This window comes from Tursiops truncatus, chromosome 4 (genome assembly GCF_011762595.2).
Source record: "Tursiops truncatus isolate mTurTru1 chromosome 4, mTurTru1.mat.Y, whole genome shotgun sequence".
Taxonomy (NCBI): Eukaryota; Metazoa; Chordata; class Mammalia; order Artiodactyla; family Delphinidae; genus Tursiops; species Tursiops truncatus.
The window spans coordinates 73,882,937-73,903,696 of record NC_047037.1 but is presented as its reverse complement, the minus strand read 5'-3'; the positions used below and the strand labels follow the sequence as shown (position 1 = coordinate 73,903,696).

Sequence of the window (20,760 nt, the reverse complement as noted above, 5' to 3'; positions counted from 1 at the left end):
AAGGCAGAGGGGACAATGAGTACAACTTTGGTGTTTGAGGAGCACTGTCATTTTGGAGGAGATTGGAAGGAGGTAACGTCAGAGAGGCACACTGTGGCCCGATCCTGCAGGGAGTGCGTATCTTATTCTAAGTGCAAAACCAGGAAGCCTTGGGGACATTTAAGCAAGAGAATGACAGGAGGGTTCTTCTTGGTGGCCTCGTCTAAAAGAGACACTTGACTATCCAAGCCCAGTTCATTTCCTCCATGGCCTCAATATGTATGAAATGGCTTTGTCTCTTTGTTGTTTTGGTTGTCTATTGCCCATGAGAGCCGTCTCATGCCACATCTCCCATGAGATCTTCCCTGCCACGTTCACTCCTCCATCCCCAGCACCCAGAACACCTGGCATATAGCAGGTGCTCAGGAAATGTTTATGGATTAAAGGAAAGAATGGACGAATGTCATCCAGTTTGTTGAAGGTTCAGGGAGCAGGGAATGCAAGTAAATAAGATATCATTCTGGGTCTTCAGACTCACCATGCATTTGGATAATTTCTTTTCCAGAAGTTGATTGTCATAATCAAATTATCCACAGAGAGAATATAAAGTTAGTAAAGAAGTATGGGATAAAGTGGATAACTAATAAGAACCTGCTGTATAAAAAAATAAATAAAATAAAATTCAAAAAAAAAAGAAGTATGGGGAAAATACTAAACTTTTCACTTGTTTTAAAGACATGCTACTAACTAGAACAAAAATGAAATGACATTTTACATCTGTTAAAAGTGTTCACATTGATAATGTTCAGTTCTGGTGAGGGTGCAGATAATTTAACATGCTTGCAAATGCTACATCCCCCCCCGCCCCGCCTCCAAAAGGCAATTCAGCAACAAGTATTAAGAGCCATAAAAATGTTCTTACCTTTTGACTGAGAAATTCACTTAGGACTGTATCCTAAGGAAATGTTTTCAGTTCAAGGGAAAAGTATATGTATAAATACATTTGCTGCACTATTATGTATATTATAAAAAGTTTAAAACAACTTTTAATATTCAAGAACAGAGGAATAAATGTGGTGGCTATCCTTGAAACACATGACAGCATTGCACAAGGGAAGCTTAGATACAGCAATAAGGAAGAGTGCTTCTTCTACTGTGACAGTGTGTGAAAAACGTAGGGTTCTCTCTCCTACACTGACTGTTGGTGGGAATGTAAATTGGTGCAGCCACTATGGAGAACAGTATGGAGGTTCCTTAAAACACCAGAAATAGAGTTGCCATATGATCCAACAAATCCCACTCCTGGGCATATGTCTGGAGAAAACTCTAATTCGAAAATATACATGCATCCCAATGTTCATAGCAGCACTATTTACAATAGCCAAGACATGGAAGCAACCTAAATGTCCATCAACAGACAAATGGATAAAGAAGAAGTGGTACATATCTACAGCGGAATATAACTCAGCCATAAAAATGAATGAAATAATGCCATTTGCAGCAACTTGGATGGACCTAGAGATTATAATCCTAAGTGAAGTAAGTCAGACAGAGAAAGACAAATACCAGATGATATCATTTACATGTGGAATCTAAAATGTGATACATATGACCTGATTTACAAAACAGAAACAGACTCACAGACATAGAGAACAAACTTATGGTTACCAAAGGGGAAAGGGGGAGGAGAAGGGATAAATTAGGAGCTTGGGATTAGCAGATACAAACTACTATATATAAAATAGATAAACAGCAATGTCCTACTGTATAGCACAGGGAACTATAGTCAATATCCTGTGATAAAATGTAATGGAGAAGAATATATATGTATAACTGAATCACTTTGCTGTATACCAGAAATTAACACAACATTGTAAATCAACTACACTTCATATACTTTAATAAAAAAATTTTCTTTAAAGGCAAGGTTTTCATTATATATCTAATTATGTGAAAAATATACCTCTATAAAGATAGGCCCTAGAGAGAAACATGGACCAATTAACATGATTGACTTGTTGGGAGGCAGTATCATGGTTGAGCTCTCTTCCTGAGATTTTCTCTTCTCACACACAGGTGATGTCAAGGGCTCAGAGGAAGGTTCCAATGCCGACACGTGGGCATTCCATCCCTGGAGCTGCGTTTCAAACACCTTAGCCTTCGAAAGGGCGAGGCATTGGCTTTTGGAGGTGTGGCTTATAAAACTTGACAATCACATATCTACTCACTTCACTGAGTTTAGTCAGTTCTCAAAAAAATTTATTTTCTCATCATGGAGAGAGTCAACTTTTGTGGACTCCTTAATTCCATTTGAATATCGGTCTTTAGAAAATTCAACTCCGGGAGAAGTCATATGGAGGGGCATTCCCAAGGAAGTAGTGTGGCTTCTCACCTACTTCCTCCTCTGCTCGCCGATTTTGGGGAGGTTTTATGAAGGCCAGAAAGCTCTCTCCTGGCCACACACTGCAATTCAGCTTTCCTCCCAGAGGAAGTGAGTGTTTCTAGAAATTACAGCACTGCTCTCAGGGATGCCAGCCTTGGGCCTGGGCTTGTTGCTCTTTGAGAGGAAAATGGTCACAACAAACGGGAGTAGGTTTGCACCTGTTTGGAGTTGCAGTTGTTTCTGGTTTGCACCTGTCGGCCTTCCCTAGCCAGTTCTTCCTAAAGTGAGATGCGAGGCAATGAGGGCTGTGCCTTTTGGAGTATGTGCCCTGGACCAGCAGCACCAGCATGGCCCGAGCACTTTTTAGAAATGCACATTCCCTGGTGGCGCAGTGGTTAAGAATCCGCCTGCCAATGCAGGGGACACGGGTTTGAGCCCTGGTCCAGGAAGATCCCACATGCTATAGAGCAACAAAGCCGGCAAGCCACAACCACTGAGCCTGCATGCTGCAGCTACTGAAGCCCGCGCGCCTAGAGCCGGTGCACTGCAACAAGAGAAGCCACCGCAATGAGAAGCCCACGCACCGCAATGAAGAGTAGCTCCCGCTCACTGCAACTAGAGAAAGCTGGCGCGCAGCAATGAAGACCCAACGCAGCAAGAAAGAAAGAAAGTGAGGAGGGAGGGAGGGAGGGAGGGAGAAAGAAATGCACATTTCAAGTCCTAGCCCAGACTTACTGAATCAGTGATCTGTGTTTTAACAAGACTCCAGGAAGTGCTGATGCACGCTCAGGTGTGAGAGCCACTGCGCTCATAGCGCACAGACGATTTTAAGTGGTCTATGGACACAGCATTCGAGAACACTGGTTCACTTAGAAGGGGAAGTTAATTGCAATTTCAAACTTATTTCAGTCATTCTGATTGTAAAATCTCATTTACTGCTAATATATCTTCAACTGTTCTCTTTCTTGCATTATTTCCCATTACAAGGAAGAGAACTGCTCAAAGAGCCTTTGGCAATCACAGATACCCACCTAGAATCCAATCACACTTCACCTTTATTGTATTTATTTTATCGTGACTTTCTATTTATGGAAAATGAAACTAATGTTTTATTTGAGGTGATGATGTAAAGTTTATTTTAAAAGTAAATTCATTTAGGTCTTGAAAAAATGTCGATATCAAGAAAACAAATTATGGAAGAAAAGAGTAGAGACGATATATGGTTTGTCAAGAATCCTGTATGGAAAACATGATGTTAGGACACATCATTGGGTGGGTGTTGCGGAGGAGGGCTTTTAAAAGCATGGGGGTGGGGGAAGCAAACAGGTAAATAGAAATAAGTAAAAAGAAATATGAAATATCAACAACATGACAAATGTCACATGAAAGTAGTAAAAGAGAAAATTGAACCAAGCCTGCGTTGGAGCTGAACTCCGAGTTATTTTCTGATAACTGACTTATTCTCAGATAAGCACCTGTTCCGGGGAAGTTACCCCCCACCGCCAGCTTACTGTCAGTCTGGGGAGAGGGTAATGACGTTTAACTTGACGTTCAAGGCTGCAACTCGACCTGCAACTTTCCCAATGATCTGTAACCAGAAATTCTTTTTGGTCGCTGTTGTTCTTCATCACCTATAAAATGTCTCTTCCAAGAAGGAATCTTTTTTTTTTTTTTTTTTGCGGTACACGGGCCTCTCACTTTTGTGGCCTCTCCCGTTGCGGAGCACAGACTCCGGACGCACAGGCTCAGCGGCCATGGCTCATGGGCCCAGCTGCTCCGCGGCATGTGGGATCTTCCCAGACCGGGGCACGAACCCGTGTCCCCTGCATTGGCAGGCGGACTCTCAACCACTGCGCCACCAGGGAAGCCCAAGAAGGAATCTTTGATCTGGCTATCTCAGGAACTGTTTTCTTTATGACAAATTTGAAATAAAACTTGGGCATGCATTCATAAGCAATCTCCTGAGAGGCTGCATAGCATCAGGAATCAGTTAGATACTCTGATTATGGGCCTATCTTACTGAGAAGATGAAAAGAATGACAATGCTTGCTGAAGACAATGGTGTGTGGGAAACACGCCTCATACACAGCCTTTGGGGGAAGGGACATTTGGCGATATGCATCACAGGCCTCTAACAATGGACCCACCACTCGACCCAGCAATTCCACTCTAGGAATTTATCCTAAGGGAACAGTCAGACCTGTGCTCAAAAACATCTATACAAGGATGTATTATTCTTCATAGGAAAAAATTTAAACTATGAAAATGTCCAAAAGCTAGAGCTTGGTCAAGACAAATTTATTGAGTTCATGAGAGGAATATTACATAGTCACTATGACAAAGGAAATTTTCAGCAATACTGTATTTACTAAGTATAAATAAACTACAAAACAATAGATACAGTGAGGTACTATGCTTGGGTTCCACCAGCCAGTGTCAAGTCTAGGTGTTTTCCTTCATTCACCGAGCACTTTAGCGCCTCTACAACTGCCAGATGTTGTTCCAGGCTCTGCAGATAGAGCAATGACTTGAAATGAGCATTTCTGCTATAACTGTGAAAGTGCTATGCAGGGCACACGCAAGGTGGGCTGGGAGCTACCTCCCGTAATGGGAAGATCTCACCTTGAAACCCTCTCTGTACAGTGCACCTGATAAGCACAACACCCAGCAGAGGCCAGCGCACACAGGCACGCAATAAACAGCCCCCGATTGGCAGGATTCCTTTGCAGGCAAATATCTCAGTCTCTGCTCCACTCTGGGCGGCAGCCGCCATAAAGGGAAGGACCAGAAACCACCCTTCCCTCTGACCTCCTGCAGTGAGGGGAGGTCTGTCTCCTCAGGGAGACTCCCCCTTCCTTTCTGGAAATTCTCTCCCACCGGCCCTGGTCCCTCTCCCCAGAAGACTCCTTGGTGTCTCTGGAAATCACAAGGTTGGGGAGTGGGTGGTGGGAGGTAGGGCTGGGCAGTAGTGTCTACAGAACTTCTCTCTAGAAGCCATCTTGTCCTGGCTCCTGCTGAGTCAAGATGCCTTGTAATAATCTGCCCTGTAACTATTTGTAGTCCCTTGAAAAATATTTCCTCCTCTCCCAATAATGCTCATTCAGAGGGTAGTATAAATGTGTGGGTTTGTGAACTGAAAACTAATTACCAACGGGGCACAATCTCTGGGAATCTTTTCTCCTCTGAGAAAAAGTTACGTTCTAGTGCAAATACCCTGAAGCTCTTGCAGGGCTGGGCCCCCAGGGTGTTGTTCCCACACGGACCCAGTGTGGAGTGGTGGGAAGAGTAGTTTTCCCCAATACATCATCCCAGAGAATTGAAAGTGAGCTGGATATCACTTTATCATCACTAAGATGGCTATAAGCAAAAGACAGATAATTGCCAAGTATGGGTGAGGATGTGGGGAATTGGAATCCTCATACACTTCTGGTAGGGATGCAAAATAGTACAGCTACTCTAGACAAAAGTCTGGTAATTCCTCAAAAAGTGAGAGTTCCCATTTCACCCAGCAATTCCACTTCCAGATATATTCCTAAGAGAAGTGAAAAAACTTGTCCACACAAAAATTTGTACATGAAAGTTCATTATTCACAATAGCCAAAAGATAGAAAGAGCCCAATGTCTATCAACGGATGAATGGATTAACAGAATGTGGTATATTTCATACAGTGGAACATTATTCCAACATAAAAAGGAATAAAGTACAATGTGGATAAAGCTTGAAAATAATAGGCTAAGTGAAGCAAACCAGTCACAAAGACCACATATCGTATAATTCCATTTATATTAAATGTCCAGAATAAGCAAATCTGTAGATACAGAAAGTGGATCAGTTGTTGCCTAGGACTAGGGGGAAGTGGGAGGATGAGGGGATGATGGCTAAGAAGTATGGGTTTCTTTCTGGGATGATGGAAATATTCTAAAATTGGCTGTGATGATGCATTGAATTTAAATCAGTGAACTGTATGGTATGTGAATTACATCTCAATAAAGCTGCCACCAAAAAATAAAAAATTTAAAATGTAATCTGGGATGGATTAGATGGAAATCTCTCCAGCAATTTTACAGAGGACTGTCTTAAAGGAAACTTTTATTCACCAGAGGCCTCCCTCTGCCTACAGATAGCTTTTTGTAATGACCACATCTCTGCATAGTTCAGAAGAGCTATAGAAATATAGTTATTAATAACAACTTACACTTTAAAAGCACCTACCATGTGCCACCATTCTACACTCTTCACTTCACACTTATTAACTCAGAATCATAAAGAAGATTTACTATTATAATACATATATTATGGCTAGGAATCTGAAGCACAGGTACAACTGTGACTTAGATCTGGGTCAGCAAGCTTGTTCAATAAAAGGCTAGACAGGGGCTTCCCTGGTGGCGCAGTGGTTGAGAATCTGCCTGCTAATGCAGGGGACTTGGGTTCGAGCCCTGGCCTGGGAAGATCCCACATGCCGCGGAGCAACTAGGCCCGTGAGTCACAACTACTGAGCCTGCGCGCCTGGAGCCTGTGCTCTGCAGCAAGAGAGGCCGCGATAGTGAGAGGCCCGCGCGCCGCGATGAAGAGTGGCCCCCGCTTGCCGCGGCTGGAGAGAGCTCTCGCACAGAAACGAAGACCCAACACAGCAAAAATAAATTAATAAACTCCTACCCCCAACATCTTCTTTAAAAAAAAAAACAGGCTAGATAGGAAGATCTTTCTTCTCATTTTAAATTTTGACTGCAGGGGAAGTATAGAAAGTAGCTTGACATTACTTATGAATTATACAACATTATTAAATTGTTGTTAAAATGACTTAACCATAGTATAAAATTTGCATGTAGTGCTGTTTTACCTTGTAATTGTAAGTTGAATTCATTAAGAAGCATTACCAAGTCTTTAGCAAAAGCTACCTTCAAAAGCCATTGCAGGCAAATATCTCAGTCTCTGCTCCACTCTGCTCACTACTGCTCTGCCAGGAAACTGCTTTATAGTAGGATAAGTCAGGATGTTAGCTTCTATATTAGACAAAGATTCACAGAACCAGTGATGGTTAAGTCCACTGACAGTGAGTGACGTTCATCGTTAACAGTACCGGCTCTACAACACAGGGTATATTCAAATATTCTCCACAGAATTCTTACTCATAAATAATATAATGAATAACCATAGGCTTTAAATGTCTAGCATTTTCAGGAGCTTTGTAAGTGAATCCAACTATAGCTTTTTCTGCTCCACACATATTTCTACCACCTTCAGCTGTAACATATCTTAGCAGATTCTACTTCAATTTATACTGAAAATAGTGTTCTCACAATTTCTTTGCAAATTTTTTTTTACAAAATAGCTTTATTGAGATTTAATTCACATATCATATATTTACCCATTTAAAGTAGATAATTTCATTTTGAAAATATTATTTCTTATAGTTGTTCCACAGAAGCTCTTCATAGAGGCTAATTATTCAGTCACTTCAAACTTGTCACTGGCTCCTTAAATAAACCACAACTGAGTAGTATTGGTAACATCTCTCACCTATCAAGAGCCAAGGAAAACCACTCAAAATTATTTGCCTTGTTTATTAATTGACCATTGACACTGTTCCCAATGTTCTCAACTCTTTGAGCAACTCTTCTTGCTGAAACAGTCTTAAATAAATTTCTTTTGTCTGGACACATTTCTTTGGCTGCTGCAATCAAAAACAATTTAATTAACTCATCCCTAATTGGTTTTCCTTGCTTGGCTAACAAATGAGCCACTTGAAAACTTGCTTTCACTGCAGCCTCATTTTCATTATTTAATTTTATGAGGAAATTTTGCTGCAATGAGATAATTCATTTAAAATTTTCTATTTTTCCTGATGGCTGCTCTCCTGTGATACATCCTTAGTCTGGTAACTTAACATAATCTATTAGTTTAGCCCACCAATCGTGTTGTTGCATAATAAGCAATGCTTTGCCATCGAATTTGATGACAAAATAATCCATACTCCATACTCCAAAATAATGCATACTGGCATTTAAAAGCATGGCACTTGAAGTCCACTTTTCTCTTCTTTTTTGACATGATGGTTATGCACTGGTGATTTAAAAAAGAAAATGTTGAAGCATTGGCATTTCCTCAGGGACTAGAGATGGAACACAAAACTCATTTCCCATTGCTAATACAAAGTCTGCTATTAGGTATGGTCAAGATGGTGGAGTAGGAAAACCCTGGGCTCACCTCCTCCCAGGGACACACCAAAATTACAAATAGTTACAAAGCAACTATCGATGAGAACAACCTGACGACAAGCAGAAATAATTTTCCACAACTAAAGATATAAAGAAGGAACCACAATGAGATGGGTAGGAGGGGCAGGGAGGCAATATACTCAAGACTCACACCCTAGAGAGACAGCCCACAAACAGGAGGATAATCACAATTGCAGAGGTTCTTCCCAAGCAGCAAGGGGTCTGAGCCCCACACTGGGTTACCCAGCCTAGGGGTCTGGCATGGGAAGACGAGTCCTCAGAATGTCTGCCTTTGAAGGCCAGCAGGGCTTATGTTCGGGAGAGCTGGAGGGCTGTAGGAAACAGAAACTCCACTCTTAGAGAGCTCGCACAAAATCTCAGATGCTCCAAGTCTAAGCACAGAGGCAATAAATTAAAATGAGCCTGGGTCAGACAAACCTGTTGATCTTAGAGCACCTCCCCAAGAGGCAGGAAGCAAAGGGGAAATGCCCTGGGGACATAGATGCTGGCAGAAGCCATTTTGGGGAACTCCTTCTACCATGAGGACACCGGTGCTAGCAAGTGCAATATTGGAGTCCTCTCCCTAGCATATCAGCACCACAGGTTTACCTACCCACCAGTGGACTGACAACAGCCCCAGAACCTGGCCCTGCCCATCAGTGGGCCAGGACCAGCCCTGGGGCTCCCTGGATCCTGCAGCCAGTTGCTCCAGGAATCAGTCCCACTCACCAGCAGGCCAGCAGCCACTGCATGAGGCAAGGCCTGGCAGAACCAGGCTGAGGGCCAGGCTTGCCTTCCATGTGCCCATGGCAGTTCGCCCCTCTACAACAAAAGGGCTCAGGCAGTCTACATATGGGGCACCCCTAGAGCATATAACTCTGGTGACCAGAGGGAAGTGTGCTGCTGGGCCCCACAGGATGTCTCCTACATAAGGTCACTTCTCAATCTTGGAGAAGTGACCTACCTAATACATACAAATAAACACAGAGAGTTAGGCAAAATGGGGAGACAGAGGAGTATGTTACAAATGAAGAAACAAGACAAAACCTCAGTAAAAGAACTAAGTGAAGAGGAGATATGCAATCTACCTGATAAAGAGTTCAAGCTACAGATCATAAAGATGCTCAATGAACTCGGGAGAAGAATGGATGAACACAATGAGATTTCAACAAAGAGTTAGAAGATACAAAGAAGAAACAAACAGAGCTGAAGAATATAATAACTGAAATAAAAAACACACTGGAAGGAATCAATGGTAGATTAGATGGTACAGAGGAACAGATCAGTGGAAGACAAAGTAGTGGATATCACACACACACAAAAAGAATTTAAAAAAAATGAGGAACACTTAAGAGCTCTCTGGGACAACATAAAGCATACTAACATTTGTACTGTAGAGGTCCCATAAGGAGAAGAGAGAGAGAAAGTGGTAGAGAACTTACTTTAAGAAACAGTAACTGAAAACTTCCCTAACCTGGGAAAGGAAAAAAAATTCAGGTCCAAGAAGCACAGACAGTTCCAAAGAAGAGGAACCCAAAAAGGTCCACACCAAAACATACTGTAATTAAAATGGCAAAAATTAAAGACAGAATCTTAAAAGCAGCAAGAGAAAAGCAACTAGTTATGTATAAAGGAACTCCCATAAGACTATAAGCTGACTTTTCAGCATAATCTTTGCAGGCCAGAAGGAAGTGGCACAATATATCTAAAGTGATGAAAGGAAAAAAACCTATAACCAAGAACATTCTACCCGGCAGGGCTGTCATTCAAAGTTGGAGGAGAGATAAACAGTTTTACAGACAAGCAAAACCTAAAGGAGTTCAGCACCACTAAGTTGGTTTTGCAGGAATGTTAAAGGGACTTCTCTAAGTAGAAAAGGCCACAACCAGAAATATGAAAATTACAAAGTGAAAAATTTTCATTGGTAAAAGCAAACATACAGTAAAGGTAATAGATCAACCACTTATAAAGCTAGTAGTAAGGTTAAAAGACAAAAGTAATACAATCATTTATACCCCAATAAGTAGTAAAGGGATCTACAAAACAAAAAGATGTAAAATATGACACCAAAATATCAAACGTTGTGGGGAAGGAGTAAACATGCAGGGTTGTTAGAATGCATTTGAACCTAGGAGATCATCAACTTAAAAAAAAAAGATATGTTGTTATATATGAATCTCATGGTAACTGCAAACCAGAAGTGTATAATAGATACACATACACAAAAGAGAAAGGAATCCAAACATAACACTAAAGATAGTCATCAAATCACAAGGGAAAAGAGCAAAAGAAGAAGAAAGGAACAAAAAAGAACTACAAAAACAAAAAGAAAACAATGAACAAAATGGCAGTAAGTACGAACCTATCAATGATTACTTTAATGTAAATAGACTAAATGCTCCAATCAAGACAAAGAGTGGCTGGTAAGATGGAAAAAAAAAAAGAGAACCATATATGCCTACCAGAGACTTACTTCAGATCTAAAGACACACACAGACAAAGTGAGGGGATTGAAAAGGTATTCTATGTAAACAGAAACCCAAAGGAAGCCAGGGTTGCAATATTTATATCAGTCAAAATAGACTTTAAAACAAAGACTGTAACAAGAGACGAAGAAGGACAATACATAATGACAAAGGGGCCAATCCAAAAAGATTGGGAGCACCTCAATACATAAAGCAAATATTAACAAACCCAAAGGGAAAGATTAACAGTAGCACGATAATAGTAGGGGACTTTAATACCCCACTTACATCAACGGACAGATCATCCAGGCAGAAAATCAATAAGGAAACAGTGGCCTTAAATGATACGTTATACCAGACGGATTTCATAGATATATATATAACATTCCACCCAAAGGAACAGAACAGGAAAGACTTGAGGGGGCTGGATCAAGATGGAGGAATAGAAGGATGTGGAACTCACTCACCTCCTCCCACAAATACATCAAAAATACATCTACATGTGGAACAATTCTCACAGAATAACTGCTGAATGCTGGCAGAAGTTCTCATAGAACCAAAATTGCAAAAAATATCACCACATAACTGGGTAGGATGAAAGAAAAGGAAAAAGGAATCAGGATGGGACCTGCACCCCTGGGAGGGAGTTGTGAAAGAGGAAAGGTTCCTTTACCCTGGGAACCCCTTTTAACAGTTGGGAGATCAGTCGGAACTGAAAGGGAGCTTCAGAGGCTCAGAGGAGAGCACAGCAGCCAGCTTGTAGCAGGCAGAACAGAGAGAGACTAGCAGAGGGTCCTGCCACATTCCTGCACCCTTCAGCCCAAGATGTGCATTTACTGGTGTGTGCAGGGTCTGGGTGCCAAAACTTGGGCTTCAGAGGACAGAACCAGGGAGAGGACTGGGGTTGGCTGTGTGCAGACAGCCTGAAGGGGCTGGAGTGTGGTCCAAACCCCAACTGGAGGTGGGCACAGGAAGGAGCCCAGGTCCGCCATTAAAGTCTCATTGGTAACACACACACTCGAAGGGAGGGTTGGGGCCCGTCATAGCAGACTCATTCTCACAGCAGGCGCAGCTCCACCTCCACGAGCTCTGGGAGCACGCAAGCGCTGGCGGGTTGTCCACACGTGGAGGTGGAGCTAAAATCCAAGCCAATCCCTAGGGGCCTCGTGACTTCGGAAGCAGGGCTGAAATCTGAGCTGTGTCCCAGTGGCTATGTAATCTGTAGATTTATGTTCTGCTGGTGGGTTTGTGAACTCAGTGCCTGAGGGATATATGAGCATATTACTGGTGCTCCAGTGGGTGGGGCAGGTCCAGCAATAGCAGCTGCAGGCTCTGTGGGTACACATGGAGGTAGGGCTGGGGTCTGGCCTGACTCAGTAGCTACCAAACATTTAGAGAAGACTTGACACCCATCTTTCTCAGACTACTGCAAAAACCGGAAGTGGAAGGAATGCTTCTGAATGCATTCTATGAGGCCGGCATCACCCTGACACCAAAACCAGACAAAGATTCCACACAAAAAAGAACATTACAGGCCCAATATCACTGATGAAGGTAGAGGCAAAAATCCTCAACAGAATATTAGCAAATTGAATTCAACAATACATTAAAAGAATCATACACCATGATTAAGTGGGATTTTCCCAGGGATGGAAGGATGGTTCAATATCTGCAAATCAATCAATGTGATACACCACATTAACAAACTGAAAAATAATAATCATATGATCATCTCAATAGATGCAGAAAAAGCTTTTGACAAAATTCAACACTCATTTATGATAAAAACTCTCAACCAAGTGGGTATAGAAGGAACATACCTCAACATAATAAAGCCTGTCTACAACAAACCTAGATCCAACATCATACTCAATGGTGAAAAGCTGAAAGCCTTTCCGCTAAAATCAGGAAGAAGACAAAGATGCCCACTGTTGCTATCTTATTCAACACAATATTGGAAATTCTAGCCACAGCAATCAGGCAAGAAAAAGAAATAAAAGGAATCCAAATTTGAAAGGAAGAAGTAAAACTGTCACTATTTGCAGATGACATAATAATATATATAGAAAATCCTAAGGACGCCATCAAAAAACTATTAGAACTATTAAATAAATTCAGTAAGTTGCAGGATACAAAATTAATATACAGAAATCTGTTGTTTTTGTTCCTTTTATTTGTTGAGTGGTGTTTCATTATATAGTTGTTCCATAATTCATCACGTGAATGGCTTTATAGTATGTCTTTAAATTGTTTGGTACACAAATGTTTCCTTGAACTTTGATACAAGAGATCTTTGCTAGAGGTCCCTGTTCAGTTACATGTCAAAGCTACATATTTATCTGCCGTCAGCAAGTCATCAGCCTGCAGCTACTGAAGGGGGTAGATCTCCCGGAACTTTAACTTCAATTTACTTTTTCTGTTGGACGATTTATCCACCCATTCACCTATTCTTTGTTTTAGTGAATGCCTGCTAGGTGCCAGGTACTGAGCATACCATGTTGAGCAGGACAGACTTGGTTCCTACCTGGACAGAGCTTACGATTTTTAACCCATTAATCCCTTCATGATATGGGGAGCAGGTTGGAGAAGGAGGGAAGGGGAAATGACAAGAAAGCTTGGATGGCAAGTCCGAGGTCTTCAGGACCAGTTACTAGTGAAATGACTCATTAATCCTGTACTTGTCTGTCTTTCTTTTGGTGACAGGATGGCCCTATTGAAGAGAACCCATCTGTGTTATGTTTCTTTGTAGTTTACAGAGTGTTTCCATATGAATTCTCCCTTTTCATCCTCACAACAACTCTGGGAGGCAACACTTATTATCCCCACTTCCCTGATCAGGACACTGAGGCTCAGAGAGCTGAGCGGACTCAGGCCTCACATCGTGATCTGGGAAAAAGAGCCAGGAATCTGTTAGGGAGTGTCTCGTACCAGCTGTTAGAGCCCAGGCCTTCTGGTGATGATGTCAGTTTTTATGAGGTCAATAAAAATCCACCTGCATTTCTTTTCCCTGGCCTCTCCCTTGTATCTTTCTTATCTGAAGTTCATGTTTGCTGCGTCAGGTGGCTTCCTGTCGATACCATCCAGTTCTGGGGGTTTAAAGTTGTCCTGGCTGATCAATATCCAAGACAGGAGGACTCTTCCCTATATAATCTATATATTGTGCCCCTTACCTTTCATTACTTCTCACACAATTGGAAAATGACTGTGCACTGCTGGAGTTCTTTAAGTCCAAGGGTCTCAAAATATTTTTTAGCTTTTATTTACTGGCAAATCCCCTCCTGAGGTGGAGGCTGCACATTGCCAGGTGAGATGCACAGGTAGGACAAGTACTAGGGCCAGCTTGCGGGTGGACAGCAGAAGGTCCTCCCATTTTCAGTCCTAAACAGTTCCCAGGGGAGAGTGGGTATGGAAATGCTGTGATGTTTACAATGTCTAGCTGAGCTTGGCAGGAACAAGAAATATTCATTGCAGCATTATTTACAGTAGCCAAGATATGGAAGCAACCTAAGTGTCCTATTGATATATGAATAAAGAAGATGTGGTATATATACAGAGTGGAGTATTACTCAGCCATGAAAAAGAAAGGTTGTCATTTGTGACAACATGGATGGATCTAGAGGCTATTATGCTAAGTGAAATAAGCCAGACAGAGAAAGACAAATACCGCATCATCTCACTTATATGTGGAGTCTAAAAAGCAAAGCAATCACACGAATAAAACAAAATGAAAGGAGACTCATAGATACTGAGAATAAATGGGTGGTTGCCAGAAGGGAACGGGGTGGCGGTGAAGGAAACAGGTAAAGGGGATGAAGTGTTGTAAAACTCCAGTTATGTAGTAAATACACAAGGATGTAACATACAGCATAAGGAATATGGTTAAGAATATTGTAATAACTTTGTATGAGGACAAATTATTGCTTATCTGTGGACTTATCGTGGTGGTCCTTTTATAACGTATGTAAATGTCAAATCGTTATGAGGTACTCCTGAAACTAACATAATGTTGTACATCAACTATATGTCACAAAATGGCATGGTATTACTACGCATGGCATTTGAAACACTGTTGGGTTAAAACTGTTCCACCGTGGTGTGTAGTGTGCTGAGCAGCAGTGTGAAGTGATCAGAGTGTCATGTCATGTCACCCATAATCTGTTATGACTGATCGACCCTGCAATGGTAGCATGAAAGCTGCTGTGGACAACGTGCAAACAAATGAGTGTAGCTGTGTCCCAATAAGACTTCTTTTGTGACACTGAAATTTGGATTCCACATAATTATCACATTTCACAAAATACGATTCTTTTGATTTTTTCCAGTTAAAAAAAAAATGTAGTACTTCCCTGATGGCACAGTGGTTAAGAATCCGCCTGCCGATGCAGGGGACACGGGTTTGATCCCTGGTCTGGGAAGAACCCACATGCCACAGAGCAACTAAGCCCGTGCGCCACAACTACTGAGCCTGCGCTCTAGAGGCCGCAAGCCACAACTACTGTAGCCCGAGCACTCTAGAGTCCGTGCTCTGCAACAAGAGAAACCAACGCAATGAGAAGCCCCGATCACCACAACTAGAGAAAGCCTGTGCACAGCAATGAAGACCCAACGCAGCCAAAAAAAAAATAAATAAATTTTTAAAAAATGTAAAAATCACTCTTAGCTTGTGGGCCCTACAAAACAGGCAGCCGACCGTAGCTGGGCAGCCCATGCTCACGAGCGCAGTCAGACCAATGGGGACAGGTCCTCCCTCAGCAAGGTAGGAGCTGTCCAGAAGCATTCTGAAGATGGACGGGGGGATGGGTGCTCACTTTTAACGTCCTAGAAGGACCCCAAGAGTTGACCTCCACGAGGATGGCAGCAATCACCATCTTCCAGAGCTCTTTCCTGGTGCTGAGTTGAAATCACATCCACTGTCTCCTTTAACTCAATTCTGAGAAGTCAGTTCTGTAAGCAAGTTTCTACAGACTGAAAACTTGGATCTTAGGGAAGTAACGTAACAAGGGGACGTGCGGCAGCCCAGGGATTGAATCCCAAGTTTCAAAGCCCATGCTCGACTCACCACACCACACTGTTTTTACGTCATCCACACACTTGTCCAGATCTGCCCCACAGCCCTTCCGTGCTCTCCAGCCAAGCCCTGTCACAGGATCCCTGCTGACTCGGCCTTCACTACGTCAGTCGCCATGGCTGGGCTTGCTGGCCTCACCGTCCCCCATACGCTTTTGATGACAACATGTGTCCTGGAAATCCAATGAGCTGGCTTCCTAGACTTTGGACCCTTATCCCAACCCTTCCATAAACCAAATTTTCCCTCCCTTGGGAAAACTTCCTCTCTCTGGTCTTCAGTTTCCTTATATGTAAAATCAGAATAGAGGTTGAGCCACACCACCATTTCGTGAGCTCCTTTCCAGTTTTAACTTTCTATGAGTCAACTGATTCCCCACCATGTTTTATTACCCACATGTTATCACATCCCTCTATTAGTGACAGTTATAGAAAGCGATTACTGCTAATAGGCCCAGAGAGGAATGGATTTTGAACCTTGCTTTAAGGTACATGACGCAAGAGTCCTTTCATAAACATAGCACCCCTGAAATGCAGACTGGTTGGCACATAAACAAGGACATTTATGAATAAATCAACTGAACAAAGACGCCAATTTTGAGACTTCCCCAGTGGCACAGTGGTTAGGAATCTGCCTGCCAATGCAGGGGACACAGGTTTGATCCCTGGTCCGGGAAGATCTCACATGCCACGGAGCAACGAAGCCCATGAGCCACAACCATTGAGCCTGCGCTCTAGAGCCTGCAAGCCACAACTACTGAGCCTGCACGCCACAACTACTGAGCCCGCGTGCCTAGACCCCATGCTCCACAACAGAGAATCCACAGCAATGAGAAGCCCATGCACCACAACGAAGAGTAGCCCCCACTTGCCACAACTAGAGAAAGCCCGCACGCAGCAATGAAGACCCAACACAGCCAAAAATAAATTTTAAAAAAAAGACGCCAACTTCAGCCAAATGCACAAATTAGAAAGGGTAGACAATGGGGCACAATGGAGTGGGAGTAGCTGAAATGACAGCCAATTTTATAAACATCTATGAGGCATCTACTATATGAGTGTTAGTCATAAGGAGTAGAGGTGGATACAAAACAAAGAGATAAATAAGACTGAGGTCCCTGCCCTTAAAGAGTTCCAGGTCTAGTGGGTGATAACCAAGGTGCTAATAAGAGAAACTTAGGATAATAGAAATGTAGAAATCAATGGCAATGACGTTAGGGGGCCTTTGACCTACCTGCCTCTGTAGAGAAGTAGGCTGAGAAAACTTGCTTTACTGTGATACCTATTAATCGGAGGACAGAGAGCTTCAGGGGGCATTAATGGCCTCAAAGTTCCATTATTCCTGAAGGTTAACTGACTTAGTTCTTCGGATACGAGCCTAGTGCTGGGGGGCAAGGGAGCGAGAAGGATGTGCCCTTCTCTTTTTTTCTTTTCATTTTGTATTGTTTCCTTAGTGTACATTCCAGGGAGTAAAACTACTAATTCAAGAATAAAAATTTTGAGGCTTCTAGAAATTGTTGCCAGATTATCTTCTTAATGATTTGTATTAATTTACTCCTCTGCAGCTTTCTTTTCATCCATCAGCATAATGTATTTTCACTTTTAAAAAGTAGGCTTTTTCCCTATGATGGTAGGGGAAAAATGATACCTCGGTATTTAAATTCTCATTTCTTTGACCACTAATGAGATTGAACATTCTCCATATATTTGCTAGGTTATTTGTAGTTGCTGCTCATGAATTTTGTCTATTGTTTCACGGGGAGGGTTATTCATAATGTTCTAAAGAAAGTGTATGAGCTTTTTTGTTTTGTTTTGTTTGTTTGTTTGTTTTGCAGTACGCGCGCCCCTCACTGCCGCGGCCTCCCCCGCCGCGGAGCACAGGCTCCGGACGCGCAGGCCCAGCGGCCATGGCTCACGGGCCCAGCCGCTCCGCGGCATGCGGGATCCTCCCGGACCGGGGCACGAACCCGCGTCCCCTGCAGCGGCAGACGGACTCCCAACCACTGTGCCACCAGGGAAGCCTAAGAAAGTGTATGAGCTTTTAACATATTTTACAGATTAAAGATATTAACCTTTGTTGGCCCTTAATTTTCTGTTTTTTAAAAAATTAATTAAGTTTTGGCTGCGCTGGGTCTTCGTTTCTGCACGCGGGCTTTCTCTAGTTGTGGCGAGTGGGGGTTACTCTTCGTTGTGGTGTGCAGGCTTCTCATTGCAATGGCTTCTCTTGTTGCGGAGCACGGGCTCTAGGCGCAGGGGTTTCAGTAGTTACGGCACGCGGGCTCAGTTGTTGTGGCATGCAGGCTCAGTAGTTGTGGCTTGTGGGCTCAGTAGTTGTGGCTTGCGGGCTCTAGAGCGCAGGCTCGGTAGTTGTGGCGCATGGGCTTAGTCGCTCTGCAGCGTGTGGGATCTTCCTGGACCAGGGCTCGAACATGTGTCCCCTGCATTGGCAGGTGGATTCTTAACCACTGCTCCACCAGGGAAGTCCCAGCCCTTCATTTTCATCAAGCCTTTCCTTCTTCTAAGTCCAGACCCACAGGCATCACTCACAGTAAAGTCCTCTAGCCAGTATCCTCCCACCTGGTGCCACCTGCCAAAAACTCAATTCTGGGTCAACCCGTTGGCCCCCTTCTCTGCTCTAGTACCTACTGCTGGGTTCTGCTAGAGTAAAATTATTTCATGTGACGGTTGCTGCTACCACAAGCCCACCGTTCTCCCTGTCTGTCCAATGCTATTCCGTGTCTTGCATCAGCTTCCTCTCATTTCCCAAACAGCTACTTCAGATGCTTTCTCTCCTCCCTGCCTTTCAACACCAACACACACTTTCTTCCTCTTTCAGGAGAAGACCTTGCTTTTTTTTCCAACTGATATATAACTGACATATAACATTGTATTAGTTTTAGGTATACAACATAATGATTTCACATGTGTTTATACTGTGAAATGACTGCTACTATAAATTTAGTTCACATCCATCACCACACACAGTTACAAAATAATTTTTTTTCCTTGCAATGAGAACTTTTTTTTTTTTTCCGGTACGCGGGCCTCTCACTTCTGTGGCCTCTTCCGCCGCGGAGCACAGACTCCGGACGCGCAGGCCCAGCGGCCATGGCTCACCGGCCCAGCCGCTCCGTGGCATGCGGGATCCTCCCAGACCGGGGCACGAACCCGTGTCCCCTGCATCGGCAGGCGGACTCTCAACCACTGCGCCACCAGGGAAGCCCCATACTTTCATTTTAGAATGACATGTTTTTCTATTATAAAACTACATCTTTAGTAATACATTACAAAGAAAATTTAAAAATAAAATGAGGGGAAAAACCCATAGTCCTTCTACTCTAATATTGTTGATATTTTGGTATGGTTATTCTCAAGCTTTTATCCTACATATTTTCCTTATTTTTTTTTTTTGGAATTTAATTTTTATTTTTTTATACAGCAGATTCTTATTAGTCATCCATCTTATACACATCAGTGTATACATGTCAATCCCAATCTCCCAATTCATCACACCACCACCCCCCAGCCCCCGCAGCTTGCCCTCCTTGGTGTCCATACCTTTGTTCTCTACATCTGTGTCTCTATTTCTGCCCTGCAAACCGGTTCATATGTACCGTTTTTCTAGATTCCGCATATATGCGTTAATATACAATATTTGTTTTTCTCTTTCTGACTTACTTCACTCTGTATGACAGTCTCTAGATCCATCCACGTCTCTACAAATGACCCAATTTCGTTCTTTTTTATGGCTGAGTAATATTCCATTGTATATATGTACCACAACTTCTTCACCCATTCGTCAGTTGACGGGCATTTAGGTAGCTTCCATGACCTGGCTATTGTAAATAGTGCTGCAATGAACATTGGGGTGCATGTGTCTTTTTGAATCATGGTTTTCTCCGGGTATGTGTCCAGTAGTGGGATTGCTGGGTCATATGGTAATTCTATTTTTAGTTTTTTAAGGAACCTTCATACTGTTCTCCATAGTGGCTGTATCAACTTACATTCAACGGTGCAAGAGGGTTCACTTTTCTCCACACCCTCTCCAGCATTTCTTCCTTGTAGATTTTCTGATGATGCCCATTCTAACTGGTGTGAGGTGATACCTCATTGCAGTTTTGATTTGCATTTCTCTAATAATTAGTGATGTTGAGCAGCTTTTCATGTGTTTCTTGGCCATCTGTATGTCTTCTTTGGAGAAATGTCCATTTAGGTATTCTGACCATTTTAGATTGGGTTGTATGTTTCTTTAATATTGAGTTGCATGAGCTATTTATATATTTTGGAGAATAATCCTTTGTCCTTTGATTCGTTTGCAAATATTTTCTCCCATTTTGAGGGCTGTCTTTTTGTCTTGTTTATGGTTTCCTTTTCTGTGCAAAAGCTTTGAAGTTTCATTAGGTCCCATTTGTTTATTTTTATTTTCATTACTCTAGGAGGTGTATCAAAAAAGATCTTGCTGTGATTTATGTCAAAGAGTGTTCTTCCTATGTTTTCCTCTAAGAGTTTTATAGTGTCCGGTCTTACATTTAGGTCACAAATCCATTTTGAGTTTATTTTTGTGTATGGTGTTACGGAGTGTTCTAATTTCATTCTTTTATATGTAGCTGTCTAGTTTTCCCAGCACCACTTATTGAAGAGACTGTC

At 42.5% G+C, this 20,760-nt stretch overlaps 1 protein-coding gene across 1 annotated transcript in view; it reads right to left on the bottom strand.

Moving 5' to 3' along the window:
- The window catches only part of LOC117312091 (integrin beta-5-like), a 77,507-nt gene that overhangs the window by 3,380 nt on the left and 53,367 nt on the right, over positions 1-20,760 (bottom strand). The window contains exon 8 of the mRNA XM_073804644.1: positions 518-551. Within this exon, the coding sequence (XP_073660745.1) occupies positions 518-551 (34 nt within the window). The remainder of the gene's footprint in view (positions 1-517; positions 552-20,760) is intronic.